The following is a 23939-nucleotide window of genomic DNA, read 5'->3' as shown; positions in this document are numbered from 1 at the left end:
TACGCATGTTTTATTTTTGATTTTGTTTGCTTTTAACACATACATATTTACAAAACGCAATTTTAAGAACGAGATTTTCAAAGGAGATCGAACTACCAAATGCATCAAGTATGCATGAGCAACGATAAACATGTAGTCTAAACTGGAATGTTGTTACAAAAATATTTACCATCTTTAATTTTGTTTGATTTTCATTTTATACATATTTTAACATGAGACCAATAGGAGGATATGTGTACCTAAGCCCTTTACAGTTCAGAGCTTGATCAGTCGTATTTGAACTGTAAAGAGCGAAACATTCTTGAGCAGCAAATCGAAGTAAGCTAAAGGGTTTTTTTTGTTCTAAAATGGCTGCTGCAAAACTGGTTAAGAAGTCACTTGTATTAATTTTATTACTATATACCGAAACTCTACAAGTTAAAGGTATTCGTACAACAAACAATGAGGAAGAATCAGATGCACCTGATGCACACATTATTTATGACCAAAGACAAACTGGCAAATATAATATACATGTTGTTATTAAAGATGTGGCGATTATAGAAATGGATCAAAATGAAATATCTGATGTATGTATAATTTGGTTTAATTTTAAGTTATTTAATAAAAAAAAATAAAATTAATAATAATTTCTCCCATATAATTCATTAAACAAGAAATACTTAGCTAAGTTTTATAAACCAAAGTAAATAAATAGATAATTGGACTATTTTTATTGAAATATTTTTTTTTGTTTGCAGCAAAATTACAATGATGATGAATACTATTACGATGAAGATGATTTAACCGTTAAACCTCTACTATTTAAGCCCAGCACAACATCTGTCAAGCCTTTAGATTCTACAACAAACATCAAAACCACAACTCCAATAATTCAAACGACAATGCCTTTCACCGAAAACCAAAGTGTTGAAACAACCTCATCTACTATAATACCAACAACGACGACCAATAACAAATTCCATAATAACGAAGAAAATTTAAACCTGTATTCATCCTTACACCAGCCCGCTGTTGACCCAAAATCCCGTAGCAAAGTAGAACCAATATTTGCTATTGAAGAGCCTGTGCTTCAATCTAGACATCAATTGCAGAATTTTAACTACAGAATGCCATTGCAAGCACAATCTAGGGAGGGGTCGGATTTGAAAACTTTCAAAAATTCACGAATTTATAAAGTGAAAGTACATCGCTCTCATCAGCCTCATCAAATCACGCCTCAGACGGTCCGTTGTCGCTCATATCAATATAGAGATGCCAGAGGTAATTGTCGTGGAAAGAGATCTTCATCTGGATCAATACTGTAAGATGATTTTACTATAACTAATGCTAATTAGTATTCATGTGTATTTGAGCATTTCCCAAAACAAAATTATCAAGAATAAAACTGACTTTATCTTAGCAATAATCTCATTTATTAGATATGGAAATATGCAATGAAAAAACAAAAATCGTAGAGAAGAACTACAGGCGAAGATAATAAAATATTAAAATTAGTTACTCTCTCATGTTGTTGGTTAGGGTTGCAATTTTACTTTTTACAAAAAGCGGGAGAATTTAGAAATTAGGTGAAAAAGAGCGGGTTTTTATAATAAATCCATAGCAGTCAAATTCGTGATATTTCTGGTCTGTTTTTATAAAATTGGAGGAATCCACAATTTTCGACACGATCTTACCCGTTCCAAATTTGTTAAAACTTGGTACAAAAACTTTGTCTTTGGTTTGTTTTTCACCGAGGTTCAAAGTTCAAATTTATGTAAGAATTTTGTAAAAACGCTCAATTATTATTTTTATGAATGCATTCTGAATTTTTTTATGTTCCCTAGTTTCAATATCTTTTTCTCAAAATTATTTTCTTTTGAATACAGTATTTGAACCCAAAAATTGTCTTTATACAAAGGATATAAAAAAATACATCTTCCATTTTCTAAAGATTTTCCTCAGTTGAAGCCATTGTAAAAATATCAGAGTAAGACCATGAGGGGATCTCTCGAGATATTTCGAAGAATAATCAAAAAAATTCAAATATATGTATTTTTAGGCATATCTTTTTTGTCTGATATTTAAAAACTTAGTCTTATATAAATCGTAGGGACTTTGATTTTTTAAGTAAACTACCAAAAACCTTTATGCAAATGATAAAGCACAATAACTTTTATTAATATTCTTTAAGCAAGCATATTTTAAAATATATATCCTTAGATATTCCACATTATTATTTAAATAAAAAGTCATTGGTTGCCAAACCTAGACCCCAGACTATTTTGAATGCTGTTTGGTCTCCTGCTGTTTGCGGTTTAACTACGCCAAACACTTCTGCGAAGTTGTCACACGATTGCGTTTGTGGTCGATTGTGAGCAAACGCGGCGGCACCCATTTTGCGGAAAGATTTCTCATATCCAAGTTCATTCAAAATTGAAACCACTGAGTCATGTGAGATGCCTATGGCTTCCACAATCTCTCGCACTTTCAATCTCCGATCGGCCGAACGTAATTATTTTCAATTGTTTGGCATCTTCCGTGCTTGTACGGCTACAATGAAATTAAGTAAACCACTTTTTTACCATTGAAATTGATGGTGCTACAATGAAATTAAGTAAACCACTTTTTTACCATTGAAATTGATGGTGCAGAGTTCCCATAGTATTTATCAAGCTTAGTCTTGGTTTGAGTGATGGTTATTTTAAGCAAAAAATTATGCTTACGAAATTCACTTTTCCATTTTCTTCTCAAGTCACGCAGTTGTCTGATATCAATGGATGTCAAACACAAACTAAATGACGCAGCTTGTTCAAATTTTAACAGGAGTCAACTGACAGGTATCTATTGATAGGAGCAGTGTTGCCCTTTCAGTTAAGAGGCTGGAAATTCAAAAAGTCTCGGAGTTATTGACCCCCCCTCTTATATTCTGATGAAGGGTATATAGATTCGCCACTGCCGAATATAGTTCTTACTTGTTACTGCTTCACATAGGTTTTTTATGGGATAGAGATTTGATTCTATACACTCGCTTACAACCCTAGAGGTGTATTTGTGGTAATTGTCGTGCTGTAATATCCAAACTAGAGGCATATTTTCAGCGTATGCATACATTACATCGTATAAAATGGATCAGTATCCTATTCCAGCCATAGTACATTTTATTATATGAATTGGATTCATCCTTGTCCTGAAAAACAGCCTCATAACTTAATATTGCCAACGCCAAACTTGACTGTCTTATTTGTCGTACAAATGTTCTCCCACCACTGCCTCTTAAATTGCATTTTAATTTATCCGAAAAGAGAACAGTATTACATTTCTCTCTCGACCACTTTAAATGTTCTTTTGCAAATTGTATACAAATGGGAAACCAGGACCAGCCTCATTTGTCGGATAACAGTTTGAGAACTAATTTCAATTTTAGATAATTGATATCTTATCGGGGAGTCATTTTGGGGAATTTCTTAAACTCTCTTGCTATTAAATTATCTTCTCTTGGAGTAATAACACGAGCTCTTTTATTTTGTTTAAGAAAATCATGCACTTGATGATACGTTATTTGGAATTTTGGTTATAACTTGCATATTCTTGATAGAATTTAATATTTTTTTACACATACATACATTTGTTATATGATGTAGTAGTGCATCGTAATTAATAAAAAATTTAGAATTTTTATTAACCTGTGAAACAATTTTTAATAACAACAAATGTACAACTTACTTTTTTGAAAACAATTTTTTTTGGGAAATGCTCATTTATGTTATTTTTTTATTACACAATTTTTTTTCTTTTTATTGTTTTTTTCTTAAAAGAAAGCGCCTCTTTAGAATGCTCATAACATTGCCATTTAACCAGAATGAACAGGAAATTGATGATTAATTTAAATGGTATTTCCGCCTGAATACATGAACGTAATTTAAAAATTATAAACTTATTTCCGTGCTAAATTTCATGTATTTCTGGAACATTTTTTTTTTGATTTTAGAAAAAAAATACGTTTTCGGTTACGCAATTTTTTACATTAAGGTAACGATGTAATTCTTAAAGAAACAAAGGCATATATTTTCCAGATATGATTTAAATACATAAATAATTTATAATAGTTTAATAGTGGATTTATATAAACAATATATAATACTTTACAATAAGATATGTACAATCTACAATGGACTTCATTTAAATAAAAAAAGAATCAAATTTAAAAAAAAAACAAATCACCAAACATAAGATCAATGTATTTTTTTTTTGTTAATCAAAGCCTTTAGATAATCTGTCTTAAAATAAACACTAAAACAACGAGTATGTTGTAAATAACTATTTTAAAATATTCACTTCAAGTCAATTCGAAATTGTATATTTTCATACATATTTGGTTTAATTTTTTTCTTATTTAAATAAACATTAGACACTAAGGGTAAAACGGTTAAAAAAAACAAATAGACAGACCCACAGATAAATAAACCCAAAAAATGGAATATAAATTTTAAATAATTTTCGTTGTAAAATTAAAAGGTCAAAAATGCAATAGTTAAAAAATAAAATGGTAAATATACTTAAAAGAGATTTAATAAGATTAAACAAATTGACAACACAAAATGGAACGTAAATTTTAAAATCTTGTCGTTGTAAACCAAATCAAGCGGTAAAAAAATGCAATATAAAAAGAGATTTTGTTTAAGTAGTAGTAGTGTAGTAGTAAACATTTTTTAAATAAATTTCCTATTAAAAATCTTTAAACAAAATATAACAATTCTATTAATCATCATACATTGTTTTATGTATGTATGTATGTCTGTATAACACTATGTATATTGCGCGTTCATTCCTTAACTATGTAACTATTGAAAAATTAATTAATTTAAATTGTTAAAACATTATAACTAATGTCTTTTATCGCAACTATTAAACGATATTAAAGCACGTGTTAGTTGGGTTTGGAGCACGTACATACATTCTAAGATGTCGTTGTAGTAGAAATAAATGATGTGTAATTGAAGAGAGTTAGATGTGACAGGCAGCTTTAACGGTTGTAGTAGCAACATTTTCCCAGTTTCCAATATAAAACTTCTAAACGTCAGTAGAAAATTAAGCTTACCTTATTAAACTGCCTTGCCTTGGTTAAAATGTATTATGATGGGATTTGTGACGATGGCTGGTTCCGAAGGTATTTGGACAAGTAAGATTTTCTTTCTTTTTTAAATAAGTATTCATTATAGTAGTAAAGTAGTATCTAAGGTATTCCCGGCAAACCTGTACAACTTTGTCTTTGCTGTTGCTGCAACATATTAGCTCGTACTCTTTGTTGTTCGAGTCGTTGTACGGATGCCGTTAGATGTGAATTTTCCACATATAAATCTTTCACTAAAATATCAGCATTTTGTAAACGCTGCACTTGTTCTGCTATCAATGCACCCTGTACTTCTAGACGTCCATGTAAATCGTTTAGCTCGATCTGATGATGACGCCAAGATTCTAAAAAAAAAAAAATATTTCTATTAGAAGTATTCCATAATAATTTCATTCAACAAAACCTACGTTGCATTATGGATTCGGTATATTGTTGCTGTTGCTTAACAACATTTTGTAAATGCCTATTTTTCAGTTCAAGTTGATTGACTCTTTGTATTAAAGAAGGATGAGACGTGCGCTTTAAATTGTTAAAAATAATATTACAAAATTGTTTTGCTGTATAAATTTAAAAATAAATTAACTTACCGCATATGCCTTTTCTAATACGGGTTTAGCTTCTTGCAATTGCTGCAATTCCATAATTAAACCATCTCTTTGTAAAGACAAATCCTTAATTTGTTCTTTCAATGAAATTTCAAAGTATTTTAAACGTTTAAGCTCATCTTTCAAAACGCTTGGCGTGGGACTAGGTGAACTATTCTTTGTGCTGGTAATTGATTTAGTTGCCGATTGATTGTTACGTTGTTGGAAACTCTGATTTGAATGAATACTGTGCGTTTCAAAGCTTTTGCCAGATGCCGTTGATGATGTCTCACAATCGGCCACATCTCCAGCCTCTGATTGGGTTGATTGTGTTTGAGATTGCGTGGGCTTTTCAATGGGGGACTGTAGAGGAGTAGTGCTGAATATAGTAGTCTCGGAAGTTGACAAATTGCTACTGAAATTTAATAAATGTTGTTTAGCAGTATATTGTAAAAGTAGATGTTTGCAAGAAAATGTATAATGAAATCAAGGTGTGGTTTAAATGTGCAAAGTATGTTAGGATTTGAAAACCCACACAATATTAAGTGTATCAAAAATCCCTGAAAAGCAGAATTTAGTAATAAAAAACTAAGGTCAAGAATGATTTTAGGGAGGAATGGAATGAAACAGTTGGGCCTAAATTAAACGATTTTGAAGAAAGATAATGCCGAATCTTATATACCGTTCATCAAATTATACTTACAAATTTTTTAAATATTTTTAGGTAAACAAAATTTAAAATTTTTTTTTTCAAATTATTTTATTTTTTAATTTATTAGCGAAAAAAAATTAGGTCCAAATTTTTTTTTTGTATTTTTTAAAATTTTTTTAAAAAAAAATTTTTTTGATGAAAAAAAAATCGACGTAAAAAATATTTTTCCCGATTTTGACCAATTGTAGGATCGACTTTATTAGGCCTTATATACGCCGTTGCAAATGACTTTGAAATATCTATTATTGGATATCCATATTGTCTATATTAATGACTTAGAACTAGTTTCTTACTTGTCAGTTAAACGTAGCTTAACACGTGAGAAATACAATTTTTAGTTTAATCTAGGTTTAAACGAAGAATATAGATTATCCTTATCCCAGAAACTAGCTCTAATTCAGATAGATAAAAAATCGAGGTTGTACTAGTTTTTTCCTTATATGTCGATTTTAAATAGTACCGAGCCGGACGAATTCCCGATATATTGGTGTATGAATCATGTATGTAAATTAATTTGGGGTCTACTGAAAGTTGATTTCAACATACAGACGGACACCCGGACATGGCTATATCGACTTCGCTATCTATAACGATCCAGAATGTATATACTTTGTAGGTTCGCAAATGAAAAATGTAGAAATTACAAACTGAATGAAAAACTTATATAACATTGCCACTCATGGTGAAGGGTATAAAAAATATTAATAGTGCTGCTGTATTACATTCGATTACTAAAGGTAGGGTCACACACTCCAAATATTTGCTCAAAAACAAATTTGTTTGACGTGTTTACTCTTACAAGTGTTTTGTAAGATCAAACAGCATCAAATAAAATAAAACTAAATTTTTTCGTTTTGAATCATCATAAGTAAAATAAGTTTTTGAAATAAATAAATTGGTCAATTCACAAGGTCTCTTGTCAGTACATTGTCATAATGTCGTAATATATCAGGACTCGGCGGGTCGGCTTAATCGACTCTTAGGCATTCGGCACAAGTCTCTGCTTGGTTACGATATCACAATAATCATAGAATACAAAGTAGTATTATTTTAGGACATTTTTTGCTTGAAAATCAATAAAAAAAACCATTGTGAAATAATATGACAATATGACAATATAACCTTGTGAATTGACCAAATATTTCGAATGTGTTTTATTTAGTGGTTACGTCTTTTTCGTTAAATATTTGTCATGTGTGATGGTACCTTAAGAGTTGTTTCCCAAAAAAAAAATTCTTAAAATTTTTTTTCGAAATTGTTTATTTTTTTAATTTGTTTCTTTAATTTTTTTTTTAATTTATAAGTAAAAAAAAATTATGACAAAAATTTTTTTTGGTGAAATAAAAAAATCGGGTTAGAAAATATTTTTCCCAATTTTTACCCATTGTATGTCCCATTGTATAGCCTTATGGAATTTGAAATATGTATATATCATTAGATATTAGATTTTAAATAGTAACCGAGCCAGGAAAATTCCCGATATATTGGTGTATTAATCAAGTTTGTAAGTAATTTAAGGGCTACGGAAAATTTATTTCAAGATACAGACGGACATGGCTATATCGACATAGCTATCTATAACGATCCAGAATATATATATACTTTGTGGTGTCGCAAATGAAAAATGTAGAAATTACAAACGGTATGACAAACTTAAATGAATAAGGCATTTAATTTTTGGCCGGAAATGAAACTAATATTCCATCAGAAATCAAAATTCGGCCTAATACGAAACTTTTTAAATGTAAACATGATTAGGTCATCTCGTGTTTCATATTGAACAAAAGCAGTCATTCTCGCTTTAGCATTTGTACGACGAGGTTGGAATTAATAAAATGTTTCCTTTGATTTTTATACCCTTAACCTTCGTGAGAAGGGTATATATAAGTTTGTCATTCCGTTTGTAATTTCTACATTTTTCATTTCCGACCCTATAAAGTATATATATTCTGGATCCTTATAGATAGCGGAGTCGATTAAGCCATGTCTGTCAGTCTGTTGAAATCAATTTTCTGAAGACCCCAGATATCTTCTGGATCCAAATCTTCAATAATTCTGTCAGACATGCTTTCGAGAATTTTGCTATTTAAAATCAGCAAAATCGGTCCACAAATGGCTGAGATATGAGGGAAAAACCAAGACAACCTCGATTTTTGACCTATTTTTGACCTATATCTGGATTACTAAGACATTAATATAGACAATATGGATATCTAATGATAGATATTTCAAAGACATTTGCAACGACGTATGTATATAAGACCATAGTAAGTTGGACCTACAATGGGTCAAAATCGGAAATATACTTTTTAAAATCGGAAATATAAATTTTAAAATTTAAAAAAAAAAAAATTTTAAATAAAAAAAAAAAAATTAAAATAATCGAAAAAAAAATTTTTACAAAAAATGAAAAAAACAACTGCAAAAAAAAATTAATTTTGTTTACCTCAAAATATTTAAAATTTTGAAGTATAATTTGGTGAAGGGTATATAAGATTCGGCACAGCCGAATATAACACTCTTACTTGTTATTTCTCTAATCTTCAGTTCTAGATGGCGTGACTAGTTATTTCAACATGTGCGTGTCCTACGCTGACCCCCTGCTTAGCTGACCCTACGTAGATTACAAAGAGAATCTCTGATAGCTGGTCCAAAGTATTCAACTCATTGTATTCACATAGAGATAGTTACTATACTAGCTACATAACTGACTACTGGTTTAGCTACATAAGAAGTCATTTTAACATTGAAAGCTAATTCACCCAATATAGTCAGTCTAAAAGACATCTCCCAGTATTTAACCCAACCTAATACCAGCTACAAAGAGACTGTCTGATCTTAGTAGCTTTAGTAGGTCTAACAAGGGAAAGTAAAATGATAATACACCCAGCGTTATATACTTATCCCTAAAATGGAATGAAAATAAAAAAATTAAACATACTGCTTAAGTGACAAAATTTACTCTCCAGTAGATTTCATTTGTTGGTTAAAATAACTACTGTGCAGTACAAATTAATGATAAAGGGACTACACTGTAGATTACTTAGATACAATAAAGTGAAATTGACTTCACTCTAGATTACTGGGATATTCAATGTAGCCAATTGACTTCTTTCTCTCTGCACAAGATCACTTTATATATAAAATATATAAATTGAAGTCAACCAAGTGAGCAGACATTAGTGAAAATTGCTGTCTAATAGGAATACATTGACTACTTGTAAAACTTCTGGCAATATGTCACATTAATTGGTTTCTATAAACGAAATGTATTACTTTGTACAATCGATAGAACAATATGAATTAAGTTGGATTATCGACATGGTATATTTACAAGACCTGTTGCAAAATTTGCTCAAGTCTAGTAAATCACAGATTTACATACAGCCCAATTATGAATAAAAATTCCCCGGGAGTTTTTCCCCCTTTCTCATTTTTGCTATTCAAATTCAATGGGAAAAAACTCCCGGGGAACAAACTCCCGCGAAATTTTTTATTCATAATTGGGCTGATAATTTATTATTGCTTAGAAACTACAAGCTTTACAAGGGTAGTTAACTATGGGGAGTGCCATCCACCAGAGTTTAAAACACAGGAGTAAATTACTTTTCACAAAGATTAGAACAAATATACAAGTTGTGGAAATTTCTTCAATGGCAAAAATTTAAATCATCGTTCATTAATGGGTCTATTATGGATGGCAACCGAACTAAAGATGCGTTTTCAGATTCCAAAATGCCAACCAGAAATTTGTGGTTGACCTCTGACAACACAACTGAATTTCGATAGCTATCCATAATCGACATATAAGGCACATTTATGAACTGGAAGTTCACACAACACCAATTTTAATTAATTTGAGTAGAGTGGATAATTTATTGCAATGTTTAAATAACCAGCCACTTAAATGTTTCATCACTTTTGTAAAAATTAAATATAGTAATAATAAAAACAAACAGTATATATAAAATTTTATACATTTATTCTTAAAGTAATATTTAAATATATACTAATAGTATTAATAAACTAATAAACACTTTAATGTTAATTATTATTTACTTATTTATTGGTTATTTCTGTGTCCCTAAGTTACATTTATGAACTTGTAAGTTCATATAGTCAATAGAACACAGAGAAACAGAGTTTACATTGCGTCAATAATGCACTAATATATCTACTGTTACAGGGGAATAATAAAAAACTCGTTTATTCAATAATTATTTAATTTTTTTGTTTCTTTATTTTCAAAAATAATAGGACTTCTTATTGTCAAGGGTCTCTTTGAGATCTGTTTATTGGAGGTACATATTTGAACTTGTAGTTCATTGTCAGTTATGTTTATTGAGTAAGCAAACATTATTTTGCTAAGCATATAAAATGTAATTTATATGTTACCGATTAACCGATTTAAAAGGCGTTTCGAGAATTGCAAGGGCGGGTTTTGAGATTTCAAGGGAAAGGAGCAGCTAAAAATTTGTATAGGGGATTTAATTAAAAAATATATATAGGTATTAAGGTCATATAAATTAAGCGTTAATGCATAACTTGTCTTTTAAAAGTGGCAAAAGCTTAAGCAGATTTTAGTTGTTTTTTTTTCTAAAATAATGTACTCACCGTACTGTTTGATTGCTGACAGGCAATAATGAACCCAATCCTGTTAAATTCGTTTCTAAAGGCTGGCAGTTTTTGACCGGTTCTTGTATAGTGCTCTGGTGCCACAAATAGCTTATGGGAGAACTAGCTGGACTATTAGCTTCGGTTAAACTAGAATTGATAGCCACATTTTCGGGCTTAAGTTCATAAGCTCCTGTTAAAATCTCTACGCTTTCGCCTAAACGTACACGCAAATCTTCGATCTCTGTTTGTAGAGCTTCTATTTCTTGTGACTTTTCTTCGAAAATTTTACGAGCATTTTCTCGTATTTCTTCGGCTTCAGCCTCCAAGTCGATATATTGTTGCTCGAGAGCATCTTTCTCTTCGATTGGCGACAAACGGCCGTCCTTGCTAAACTGTTCCTCATACTCGCGGACTTTTTCCATGAGTTCGGTAAACTTTTTATCACTCTCCTGCTGTTCTTCTTCATAGATTTGACGCTCTTTTTCGAACAGATTTCTTTCCTCGGTGAGTTTAGCTTGCCAATAATCTTCACAGTCTTCGTAAGCTTTTTGCATTTGTTCTAGACTGGCTTCTAGTTCTTTGCAGCGTTCTTCCAGGGTGACGTTAGTGGCAGATGTAGTGGGAGATTGTGTAAGTAATTTATCTTTAGCCAGTTTCAGTTGTTCTTCTAACTCTGAGATTCTTTTCCTGAGATTTTCTAGCTCTCCTTGGACTTGTGAAGATGTTTTTGATTGTGAATTGTGCAATTCTGAATTCAAAGCCATCCATTCACCACTTGTATCGCTATTTTCACTGCAAGTATTATTCGCATCATTGGTACATTTTCTTAATTTACCCAAACGAGGACTTTCCTCTATGAGTCTGGTCTTTGAAGGCGAATCGCCGCGTCTTTTAGTTGCCGTACTGGAAGAGCTCATTTCATTTTCATCTAAATCTTGATTGGCAGCATCTTGATTTAGCGTTAATTTTTTCCATTTCATTTTCATTTTATTTAGATCATGATTTAGAGTTTCAACTTCAGCTATCAACTCATCATTTTTATCTCTAAGATTACAGTTTTCCACCTGCAAGGTAGAGACCTTTTCCACTAGACGTAAAACTTCTTCATCGTCATTGGACTTTTCAAATTGTTGTTTACGTCTCTGGGTGTGATTAGTTTCATCCATTTCGGTTAACTCACGCTGCAAATCAATGTTCTTTTCTAACAATTCAGTGATTTGCTTTTGCATTTTTTGTTTTTCTCCTTCCAAGTCTTCGTTTTCTTTGCGCACTAGCTCTAGCTCAGTTTTTATCTTTATTTCGTCATGTTCGAATATTTTGAGCTTTGATTCCAAGCGGGAGTTTAGACTAGACCAGTTTTCGCGATCATTGGCTAAACGTGCTGTTAAATCACGTACCACACCAGCATGTTTTTGTTCTAAAAGACGTATCTGAAATTATATAAAAAAAACATTCGATATTTAATATTTAACATTCATATTGAAATTGTTATTATTGCAAGCTTACCTCTTTCTTGGTAGCATCCTCTAAAGAAGCATGTCTTTCATCAATTTCTGCTGCCAATAAAGAAATGCGCCTGTTAGCATCCTTATTGTCGGCTCTTAATTTTGTATTTTCATCACGCAGTTGTTTTGAAAATTGTCTTAAATTGCCAAGTTCTTCGGTTTGTAGCACTAAACAGGCTTTCATTAGAGCCGTCTGTGGTTCGTCTTCAAGGTTGGATATTTCCTCCTCCATTACCTTGTTTAGTTGAGCTATATTGATTTCATCACTATCAAAGCCCAAGGCTAATAATATACCACGACCATTGGGTATTGAAGAGCGTTCCCATAAATCTAAAATGCTGTTAATGGGCAAAGTTTCCATCAAACCTGGTGATTCTATGGGAAAGATTAAAAGTTTAAATTTAATTAATTGTTAATTAGTTGGGTTAGATTAATATATATACAAAGACAAAGTATTAAAACCACAAATTCATGAGTTAGATTTAGAAAAATAAACTAAAAAAGTTCTTACGATTTTTAAGGATCTAAGGAATGTAGTAAAATCATTTTGTATAAAAGTAAAGGTCATAAGCTGACAATTGCTAAGAGTCAACCTATTGACCCTTGGTTTGTAAAAAATACCCAGTGAACTTATTAAAATCCATGAGTTGTCTTTACAAAGATTTTCTTTCTAAACAATTTGATTTATTCTATAAATATTCCCGGTTAATTTTTTTTTTTACTTAAAGTCATAGAAAATAGTTACTCTAAATCCAAAAGAACAGAAAAAAAAGATGTATGAAAAGGTTTAGTGTAAATTTTGTTTAAGTGCTTTAAAAAGAAGGTAAATACTGAAATAGAGGGTGCCAAATTTGTTTTAAATACTACAACTAGCCACTCTTTAAAGAGCGTGCGTTTTATACCACCAGCCGTTTTTAATGAACAATTTTTTTTCTTACAAATCAATGCCAAATAATTTGATTTAGTTGAAAAAACAAACAAACCTTTAGCCAAATATCCAGATTTAAAATGACTTTTGCTTAACTCCCAGTCATAGGAACTCCAAACAGCGTGCATGGCAGATGAAAGATTTTTCAAACCTATATTTTAGATATATATATGGTGAAGTTGAAGGTGAATATTACGATTGTTTAGAGATGGAAGACAAAATCAAAACTAATCAACTTAACAAAAATGCTAAAGCATAATTACAATTACAACGTAGCAGCGGTACGCAAGACGAAATACTTTTTGAGACATATGTACATATACGGCGGCAATAAGAATAGTTAATATGAATGAGCACAAATTCAAATCAGTTGCAGCATTTGGTTACGCTTTTTAATGCCCTTAATAAGCCAGCCATATTAATGTCTTTCGAGCACAAGTAGAAATGTTTATGTAAAGTGAATATATAATTGAAGCAGTAAGTAAGTTAATGGCAATAAATTGAAGTGCATTTGTTTGTAATATAATAATGAAGACATACATTTTATTTATGTGAAATGGAAATTCGTTGCTTGTATTAACAATGACATCTAAAAACCTAAAGCCTAAGCTGTGCTTAATGAAATTTCTTTCAAAAAACAATCCCAGACCTTGTAATAAACTAAAGAATCTGATAGAATATCGAAAGTTTAGTGAAAGGTGAGCGAAAAATACGTTTTAAACGAAAGCTTTGATGATTTTTTTTTTTTTTTGAAAAAAAGAAGGACTCTTACAAATTTGTTTATAATTTGATACATACCTAAAGATTCTACGCTGCTGCTGAGTGTATTCTTCGTTATTGGCACTAAGGCGTCTTTTACCAAGTTTCCTTTATTAGCCACCAATTTGGGTTTATTCGGATTGAAAAGGTTTCTTTGGGCTGGTAATGATGCACACCTTTTCAGTTTACTCTCAGTTACGCCTGTAGTGCAACGTCTTCTTGTACCGGGAATATCGGTTTGAGAAGTTGATCTTTTAACGTGTTGCGAACTGCAGCTACGATGAGAATGTGCTTCGTTATCTTCGTTGGAATCTTCGGAATCTGAGGCTGTTTGTTCATTGGGTTTTCTTTGAGTTTGTGGTCGAGAACGACGACCGTATTTTTTTGTGCCAACCACCAATTTGGGTGAAACTTCACGATCTGAAGATTCTGGTGGACTGTCTACGATGAAGGTTTCCTGTTGTTCAGAAATTATTAAAGCGCGTTCTGAAAAAGAAATTGGATATTATTAATAAATTATAAAAAAATAAATAATATATTTAAATTTTAAACAATATATTGTTAAATTATCTTACGGAATTGTCGGGACAATTGCTCGATTGTAGGATCGTTATAGCTTTTAGCTTCTTTGTAAAAGAATCTGGTGCCCATGTTAATTTTTTTGTTGTTGAGATGTTTTTAAAAATCTTTTTTATTTAAATATGTAGAGTATACAATCACAGTCTAAGTCTTACAGACAACTGATGCTAATGTGACATTCTTCAAAACTATTTATACTATTTTATAATAATCTATAACTAACTCAGGTACTTAATTATAAACCACCATTTCTAAATAGTTTTTCGCGTTTTCCCAGAATCAAAATATTTGCAAATATGATCCCTAAACATATGCATATTTACAAGGGGCTTATACCTAATTCCAGGTAAAAATAATAAACATTTATACCTAACGTCAGGTGTTTCCAATCGTAAAAGATTAACAGCTAAGCCAGGACAAAAGGGTCTAATTAGTTAATAACTCAAGGGATAACATGTGTGTATGTAAATTAAACAAAAATAAGCACTTATCATAAAACAATAGATGACAAGACAACATATTAAAGTGAAGTTAAACAGTAAAACTAAGATTTTCTTTAGAAATTTTAAATGTACTAAATACATAATTTTATCTTAAATTTTCGAGAAAACCAAAAATCCAAGTATCATTTGAAAATCCAACAAAAAATCCACATATTCTATAATGGTATACATATTTATTTATCAAAATCCAAAATTTCATAAAAAATCTGTCAATGCATCAAATTTATAAAACAAACTCAATCTGTGATCACTCATATTTATTATAGGCCATAATCGGTCATATAAAATAATTGAAAATCTTAAATTGTGAATAACTGTATAAGCATGCATCAAATTGAGAAAACAAGTTCAATCTCTAATCAATATCATATATAAAACTCAATAAATATGCATCAAAGTGAGAAAACAAATATTTAAAAACAACTCAAAATATCTTAAATCATTAATAATAATACAGTACTTTTAAGGAAAATGAAGTCAATATGTGACCACACATATTTTTTTTTACCAAAATACCATTTTTCATCAAAAAAAAAATTTTAAATCTTTGTATGAAAACTGAGTGATTTTCATACGAGAAATTGAAAATTGCTTTTCTTTCCTGTTTCTGAATCAGGCCCTAAATCTTGATCAAACAAGTCCAATCTCTGATCACTCATATTTTTACTAATAAATTATATGTTTTCATATTCTATTTTTTGTATAAACAACTCAAATATTTTAAATCCTTAATAACTTCGTAAATACTGCGATTTTAAGGAAAATAAACCCAATCTGTGAACACTCATATTTTACACCAAAAATCGATTTTTAGTATAAAAAACTCAAATATCTTAAATCGTTAATTAATATGTAAATACTGCGATTTTAAGGAAAATAAACCCAATCTGTGATCACTCATATTTTATACCAAAAATCGATTTTTAGTATAAAAACTCAAATATCTTAAATCGCTAATAACTTCGTAAATACAGTGATTTTAAGAAGAACAATCTGTGATCATTGATATTTTATACCCAAAATCGATCTTTAGTACAAAAAACTCAAATATCTTAAATCCTTAATAACTTCGTAAATACTGCGATTTTAAGGAAAATAAGCCCAATCTGTAATAACTCATATTTATAAAAAAACTCAAATATCTTAAATCGTTAATAACTTCGTAAATACAGTGATTTTAAGAATAACAAGAACAATCTGTGATCATTGATATTTTATACCAAAAATCGATCTTTAGTACAAAAAACTCAAATATTTTAAATCATTAATAACTTCGTAAATACTTTATATAATATATATATAAAAGACTCAAATATCTTATATTATTAATAATTTAGTAAATACTGCGATTTTAAGGAAAACTATCACAATCTGTGATCACTTATAATTTATACCGAAAATCGAAATACAGAAAACTCAAATATATTATATATTATTCGTAAATACTGCGATTTTAAGGATAACTCATATTTTATAACAAAAATATTGATTTTTTTATATAAAAACTCAAATACATATCTTAAATCGTTTATAACTTTTAAAATACAGTGATTTTAGGGAAATTAAGCTCATTCTGTGATCTGTGATCATATTTCATACTAAAAACCTATTTTTAAAATAAAAATGTTCAAAAAAGGACAAATATGCTATTTAGACCAAAATAAAAAATCGATTCTTGAAATATTCTGAAACGGATAACTTAACATAGGCACGACTCCATATGATTGATCAAAAACTTATATTACATATTAAGAACTCAACATATTTTAAATCCTTAATAACTTTTCATAAAATTGAGGAGATAGCTCAATCTATGTTCAGTTAAAAACATAAATGTCTTAAATAGTTAATATATTCGTAAATATGCTCATTCCGCGATCATTCATATTTTTGAACAAAAATCGATATTAAAGGAAATAAGCTAAATCTGTGATCACTTATATTTTCTACCAAAATAACTCAAAAATTATTTTTACCAAATTATATTTTTGTACAATACAAAAGCTACAATTTCATAAAAATAAACTCAAAATTCATAAATTGTTAATAATTTTTTTAAAAATGCAACAAATTGGCGAAACAAGGTTTGATCACATACCTACCTACATATATTTTAAATCAAAAACTGACATTTCATATAAAACAAGTAAGAAAGTATGGTCGGTCAAGCCCGACCATATAATACCCTACACTAAGTAAAAGAGCAAAAACATTTTTCTTTTAAAATTTCAATAATTTATATTTTTGAGTGATTTTCGGAAGTGGGCCTTATATGGGGGCTATGACCAATTATGGACCGATCACCATGAAATTACGTCGTGTGATTTAAGTCTATATTAAAGTTAACTATGTTGAATTTTGTGTGTATACCAACATTTTTAAGCGATTTATGCACGTTAAAGTGATTTTCGGAAGCGGGTCTATATGGGAGCTATGACTAATTATGGACCGATCGTAACAAAATTTGGTGACATGAATTTTGTGTATATAAAACTTATTTGGAGCGGAATTTGTGGAGATACATATATAAATTAAACATTTATGACCGATAAAGTCCAATTTCGGGAGGACATTTGTATGGGGGCTATGTGAAATAATGGACCGATTTCAGCCAGTTTCAATAGGCTTGGTCCTTGAGCCGAAAAAATAATATGTACCAAATTTCATCGAAAAATCTTCAAAATTGCGACCTGTACTCTGCGCACAAGGTTTACATGGACAGCCAGCCAGCCAGCCAGCCGACCAGACGGACGGACGGACATCGTTTAATCGACTCAGAAAGTGATTCTAAGTCGATCGGTATACTTTAAGGTGGGTGTTGGACTAATATTTTTGAGCGTTACAAACATCTGCACAAACGCATAATACCCTCCCCACTATGGTGGTGTAGGGTATAAAAATCCGAAATATCTTAAATCGGTAATAACTTTGTAAATATGCATGCAATTGAGAAAACAAACTCAATATAGGATCACTCATATTTAGGGTATAAAATATATAAAATAGGGTATAAAAAGCCGAAATATCTTAAATCGGTAATAACTTTGTAAATATGCATGCAATTGAGAAAACAAACTCAATATAGGATCACTCATATTTTTCATCAAAAACTGATATTCATAAAGAAAAACTGCAAAAACCTTAAATCATAGAGAAACATAGAGCGGAAACTAGAAAAAAACTCAAACAAAAAAATTACTCAAAATAATCACACATACGAGTGTTGTTTTTGTTTTCACATTGTTTTTTCTACTAAAACATTCTCACCACTTAGGTTTCTGACAACTGAGTTAAGTCTTTGACAGGAGAGTTTCCGCTCTATGTCTATTCTCTATGCCTTAAATCATTAATAACGTTGTAAAAATGCGTAAAATAGAGAAACAAACTCAATATGTAATCAATGATATTTCTGGCCAAAAATCGATTTTTTATATAAAAACTCACAATATCTAAATTCGCTAATAACTTGACCAATAAGCATTTAATCAAGAAATGGAGCTCGATCTGTGATCACTCATATTTCTGACAAAAACTCGATTTTGTATATAAAAACTCACTATATCTAAATTCGCTAATAACTTGGCCAATAAGCGTTTAATCAAGAAAAGGAGCTCGATCTGTGATCACTCACATTTCTGACCAAAAATCGATTTTTTTATATAAAAACTCAAAATATCTAAATTCGCTAATAACTTGGATAATAAGCGTTCAATCAAGAAAATGTGATCGATCTGTGATCACTCATATTTCTGACAAAAACTCGATTTTTAATATAAAAACTCAAAATATATAAATTCGCTAATAACTTGGATAATAAGCGTTCAATCAAGAAAATGTGATCGATCTGTGATCACTCATATTTCTGAAAAAAACTCGATTTTTAATATAAAAACTCAAAATATATAAATTCGCTAATATCTTGGCGAATAAGCGTTTAATCAAGAAAAGGAGCTCGATCTGTGATCATTCATATTTCTGGCCAAAAATCGATTTTTTATATAAAAACTCACAATATCTAAAATCGCTAATATCTTTGATACTTATTTATAAAGTTTTTTATTAAAAACTTTATAAATAAGTATCAAATTAAATTCTGTGATCACTTATAATTTTGTAATCATAAACGGTAAGAAAAGAAAAAAAATTGTAATAGGCGTCAGAAAATAAGCTCAAGATTTATTATTTTTTACAAATTATAATTTTGTTTAAAACCATGATACAACCATTAAAAGGTAGAATCACTAGGAAGAGAGTTTAAAATGCTATGCCTTGTTATATTATGATTTAAAACTATAAATCTTTAAGCTGGGCAATTAATTTTGATTTGTGATTACTCTTAATTCAATTGTTAAACTGATTTTTTTTTTAAAAAGTTTAAAGGATTTTCTCTTTAATAATTAAAACGTTTGGAAAAATAAACTATGTGTTCTAATTTTGTAGACATGAATAGGTTGCACCTATTTGACTTATAGTATATAAGGTATGTTATTTGGATATGATAACTTTTTAGGTGTGGTAAAAAAGATCGTTGCTTAGATTTTCTGATGTCATTGATATAATTGTGAAATTGTTTGTTCGCTATAGAACTTTTCACGGCTTAGAGGAAATATATGCATAAGCATTTAATTAGTAAAAATTTTAATGGCCTTTACACAAATATTGAAACGCTTTACTACATTCCAATATTAGATAAAATAGTTATGACTACTAAAATATTATTAAAAATAGAGATTTCTGCACTATAGATTATTCTATACAACAATTCTAAACTAATTCTAACAAAATCATGCAGCAAATTTTACTAGTGTGTGAATCTAGCAAATAATAAATCAGAATTTTATTCGTAACACATTAGGCGTTCTTAAGTGGTTTTCTATGATATAAAATTCTTATCGTGCATGTTAATCAATTTATACCTATTTTATTGATTAAAATTCTGACGTAATTTAGAAAATATCAAAAGGCGAACAATGCGCCAACGAACTTAAAGTAATCATTGTTACCCGCTTACCTCCACAAGACTTATCCACATTGTCGTTGTCTTTAACATTCTGTTCTTTTCGTTGTTCTGCCGTAATGTCACTGGTATTTGCACCATCAATTTCGGTGCCTAAAAAATTTAACAAAGCTTCCTTGAAGTTCTCAAAGGTAACATGTGATGTACGTCCTTCTCTGGCTAAATTTTCGATAAGCACTGCACCTTTATCACGTAATTCTAGTTGAGCACACAAACGTCTTAAGGAATTTTCATCTAAGAAACCACACTGATTTGTATCGCAACTCTGGAACATTTGATATAACTTGTATTCATATGGATCGGCAGAAAATTCCATTTTATTTTCTAATTAGCCAAACTACTCTCTTCTTTTTGTTTTTAATACAATTTATGGGGAAATCAATAAAATATGCAATCTGTTTTGTTTTTTATTTTTTTTCTTTTTGTCTTGCACAAAACGTTAACGTTTTCTTTTCTTCGCACTGCTCACTTGCTGCTTCTTTACATGATTCTGAAGATAATACAAATGAAAATTAGATACTAATTGAATATTTTCAAAACTGAATTTGATAACAAATCTCAAAATTAATTTTTGAAAATATATTTCAAAATTAAATACAAAAATAATAAAAAAATTTAAAAAGAATTTTGTAAATTTCTAAATAAATAACAAAATAATAATAAATAAAATTTCAATAAATTTTTAAATTTTATGTATGATGAATGTTATTTTTTTTGTAAATTTTAAATGTTGAGGTTTATTATAGAACTTAAATAAAGTAATTTTCATTTGGATAATAAACATAGTTGTATGTATATAATATAATAAAAATATAAAACAATAAAATAAAATATACTAAAATATATAATAAACAAAATATATACATAATATAATAAAATAAAAATATAAATATCTAAAACAATAAAAATATATAATAAAATAATACAATAAACTAAAATATATAATAAAACAAAATATAACAAAATAAAAATGTAAAACAAAAAATATAATAAAAATATATATTAAAATAATATAATAATATAATAAAATAATATAAAGTAAAATAAAACAAGTAAGAGTGCTATATTCGGCTGTGCCGAATCTTATATACCCTTCACCAAATTATACTTCAAAATTTTAAATATTTTTAGGTAAACAAAATTTATTTTTTTTCTAATTGTTTTTTAAATTTTTTGGAAAAAAAATTTTTTCGATTGTTATTTAAATTTTTTTTTTTAAATTTAAAATTTTTTTTTTTTAAATTTTAAAATTTTTTTTAAATTTTAAAAAATTTTTTTTTTTTTAAATTTTAAAATTTTTTTTCGTTTTTTCAATTTTTAAAAAAAAAAAAAATTCGGGTTCAAAATTTTTTTTCCCGATTTTGACCCATTGTAGGTCCAACTTACTATGGTCTTATATACGTCGTTGCAAATGTCTTTGAAATATCTATCATTAGATATCCATATTGTCTATATTAATGTCTTAGTAATCCAGATATAGGTAAAAAAATAGGTCAAAAATCGAGGTTGTCTTGGTTTTTTCCTCATATCTCAGCCATTTGTGGACCGATTTTGCTGATTTTAAATAGCAAAATTCTCGAAAGCATGTCTGACAGAATTATTGAAGATTTGGATCCCGAAGATATCTGGGGTCTTCAGAAAACTGATTTCAACAGAAAGACAGACAGACAGACAGACAGACAGACAGACAGACAGACAGACAGACAGACAGACAGACAGACAGACAGACAGACAGACAGACAGACAGACAGACAGACAGACAGACAGACAGACAGACAGACAGACAGACAGACAGACAGACTAGTGACTAGTGAGTCTATGGATTGTGATAGAAATCTTTTTTTTTCCAATTTTATTTACAAGGCCGCAAAATTTTGATTTTATCCTAGCTTACTTAATTTTTTTAGTGTGTGTAAATATATACGACTATGGCTGTATATGTGATAGGGACATAACTCAAAATCACTTTAAATCCATAGGCTAACGATTATGTCATGGATGACTGAAATATGTCATGCGGGGTGGGCTGCCTGTCCAGGACAACAACACCTAGTCCTGGTGAAATGATCCTAAACATGTCCAAGATGTGAAGTTTGCTATCGTCAAATGTCCGTCCGTCTGTCAAAGGGAACTCTTTAGCGTTTTGTTTTGTTCACTGTTCTTTGTGTAATTTGCTGTTGACATCCACCAAATATATTGGCACGTTTTCTAATTGTGATGGCCTCCCATTCCGGCGAGCTACAGCCATAAGACCAACGTGCCATCGTCCGCCGCTAAGCAAAAAGGTTGTTCATCACAATTTGGCGCCCAACGTTAAGCTTATTTTTTTTGAAATTGCTTAAGACCAGTAGACAGCTTCTTTAGAAAATGACGTAAGCCCTGGAAGGTAATACAGTTACCATACCTGAGTTGCTACGTCATCCGATACAGAAATTGAATACTGGGGAGCTAAGTGTCGTCGATCAGAATCGAATCCAAAAAATTTTTCACAATACGCGATTTGTTCAACGCCAGAGTACATTTCGGACACAAGGAGGGCTCCTTAGACGATCGCATGCGTCCCTACATATATGGCAGTCGTTTGGGTCATTTAATTTTCGATTTGGATAAAACAGCCTCACATTTGCGTGACGCTTTAAATATTACTGCCCACATTGCTTTATATGCTTCTTCAATCGTAATGCCTTGAATGCTCATTTGGTTGAGAAAAAAGCTATGGCGGCATATTCACAAACGCCAATGTGCAATTTGGTGCTGTGACCCGTTTGCCTGATTTGTGCATTTTCCTTATATTATATATACAATGTTTTGAATCAACATGTGGCTGTGAGAGATGCCGCCAAAATGGCTATACCCACGGTGGGTGTAGTCGATTCCAACTGTAATCCAAATTTAATAGCCTACCCTGTACCTGGCAATGACGATTCACCAGCGGCTATGGACAAATTATTACCATTACTAGGACCATTAAACCTATTGCGCCCATTTCCGAAATTGTTAGGTCCACAATGGTAGTTGTTAAATCCGTTGTTGAAGTTATTACCACCAAAATTGTTCGATCTATTATTGTAGTTATTGGGCATGTTGCATTAAAGTTATTAAAACCGAAGTCGTTTGGTTTATTAAAAACATTATTTGATGGCCCACAATTATTATTATTTGCACGCATTCCAAAGTTATTGTTAAAGTTCTGCATACCATTGTTATTATTGAAATTATTATTATTATAATAATAATTTCAATAATAATTAGATTGATATTTTTCAGTTTTTTCTGAATTTCTAATTCCACCAATGTGTTGTACACCGTTCAACGTACTTTTAATAACTATTTTGTGTCGGAGAAATTTGCAAATTCTTCGGAGACATTCCAAAATAATTGCGTTTGATTTCCACAAAAAACAAACTCTGCGACAGAAAACCTCTTCAAACAGTCACCTCACACGAACACACGTAAACCTTACCTGACTGACAGTTTGACTTTTCCCTGCTTCACCATGACTGACAAACATCCCGTGTAAATCAGATGGGGTGTTTGAAAGGTCTGATTGACAAACACGATTTTTTTTCGCTGTCTTTTCCAGTCGTGGAAATGGTCGAAAACAAATACAAAATACAACTCT

General features: G+C 30.2%; 2 protein-coding genes and 1 pseudogene across 4 annotated transcripts; 2 read left to right on the top strand and 1 right to left on the bottom strand.

Moving 5' to 3' along the window:
- Positions 1–339: 339 nt before the first annotated feature.
- Positions 340–4212, top strand: LOC135949831 (uncharacterized). Its single transcript, XM_065499275.1, has 3 exons — positions 340–569; positions 741–1303; positions 3798–4212. The coding sequence occupies exons 1-3, from the start codon at positions 348–350 to the stop codon at positions 3862–3864; spliced, it is 852 nt and encodes a 283-aa protein (XP_065355347.1). The 5' UTR covers positions 340–347; the 3' UTR covers positions 3865–4212.
- On the bottom strand, positions 4024–23767 carry Bsg25D (blastoderm-specific gene 25D). Of its 3 annotated transcripts, none has more exons than XM_065499273.1 (9): positions 23636–23767; positions 20312–20807; positions 14258–14704; positions 13515–13610; positions 12533–12906; positions 11024–12456; positions 5701–6109; positions 5521–5632; positions 4024–5457 (listed from the first exon to the last, which is right to left on the bottom strand). In XM_065499273.1, the coding sequence occupies exons 2-9, from the start codon at positions 20631–20633 to the stop codon at positions 5216–5218; spliced, it is 3435 nt and encodes a 1144-aa protein (XP_065355345.1). In that variant the 5' UTR covers positions 20634–20807; positions 23636–23767; the 3' UTR covers positions 4024–5215. The 3 variants fall into 3 exon arrangements, with proteins under 3 accessions (XP_065355345.1, XP_065355343.1, XP_065355346.1); XM_065499271.1 differs by having other exon boundaries at positions 5701–6112; positions 23636–23765; XM_065499274.1 differs by lacking the exon at positions 13515–13610 and having other exon boundaries at positions 5701–6112; positions 23636–23762.
- LOC135949882 (small ribosomal subunit protein uS2m-like) lies at positions 22685–23332 on the top strand (annotated as a pseudogene).
- Positions 23768–23939: the final 172 nt, after the last annotated feature.

Source organism: Calliphora vicina, chromosome 2 (assembly GCF_958450345.1).
Source record: "Calliphora vicina chromosome 2, idCalVici1.1, whole genome shotgun sequence".
Lineage (NCBI taxonomy): Eukaryota > Metazoa > Arthropoda > Insecta > Diptera > Calliphoridae > Calliphora > Calliphora vicina.
The sequence above is the reverse complement of the archived record's forward strand: the minus strand, read 5'-3'. Positions and strand labels throughout refer to the sequence as shown.

Bases quoted from the DNA above. Each gene is read 5' to 3' on its own strand.
- LOC135949831 (XM_065499275.1), top strand. From the start codon at position 348: ATGGCTGCTGCAAAACTGGTTAAGAAGTCACTTGTATTAATTTTATTA. The intron at 570-740 runs GTATGTATAATT...TTTTGTTTGCAG, and splicing joins ATCAAAATGAAATATCTGAT to CAAAATTACAATGATGATGA. The intron at 1,304-3,797 runs GTAAGATGATTT...TTTTCTTAAAAG, and splicing joins TCTTCATCTGGATCAATACT to AAAGCGCCTCTTTAGAATGC.
- Bsg25D (XM_065499271.1), bottom strand. From the start codon at position 20,633: ATGGAATTTTCTGCCGATCCATATGAATACAAGTTATATCAAATGTTC. The intron at 6,113-11,023 runs GTGAGTACATTA...ATTAAATTTCAG, and splicing joins GTCAGCAATCAAACAGTACG to TAGCAATTTGTCAACTTCCG. The intron at 5,633-5,700 runs GTAAGTTAATTT...AACAATTTAAAG, and splicing joins TATTAGAAAAGGCATATGCG to CGCACGTCTCATCCTTCTTT.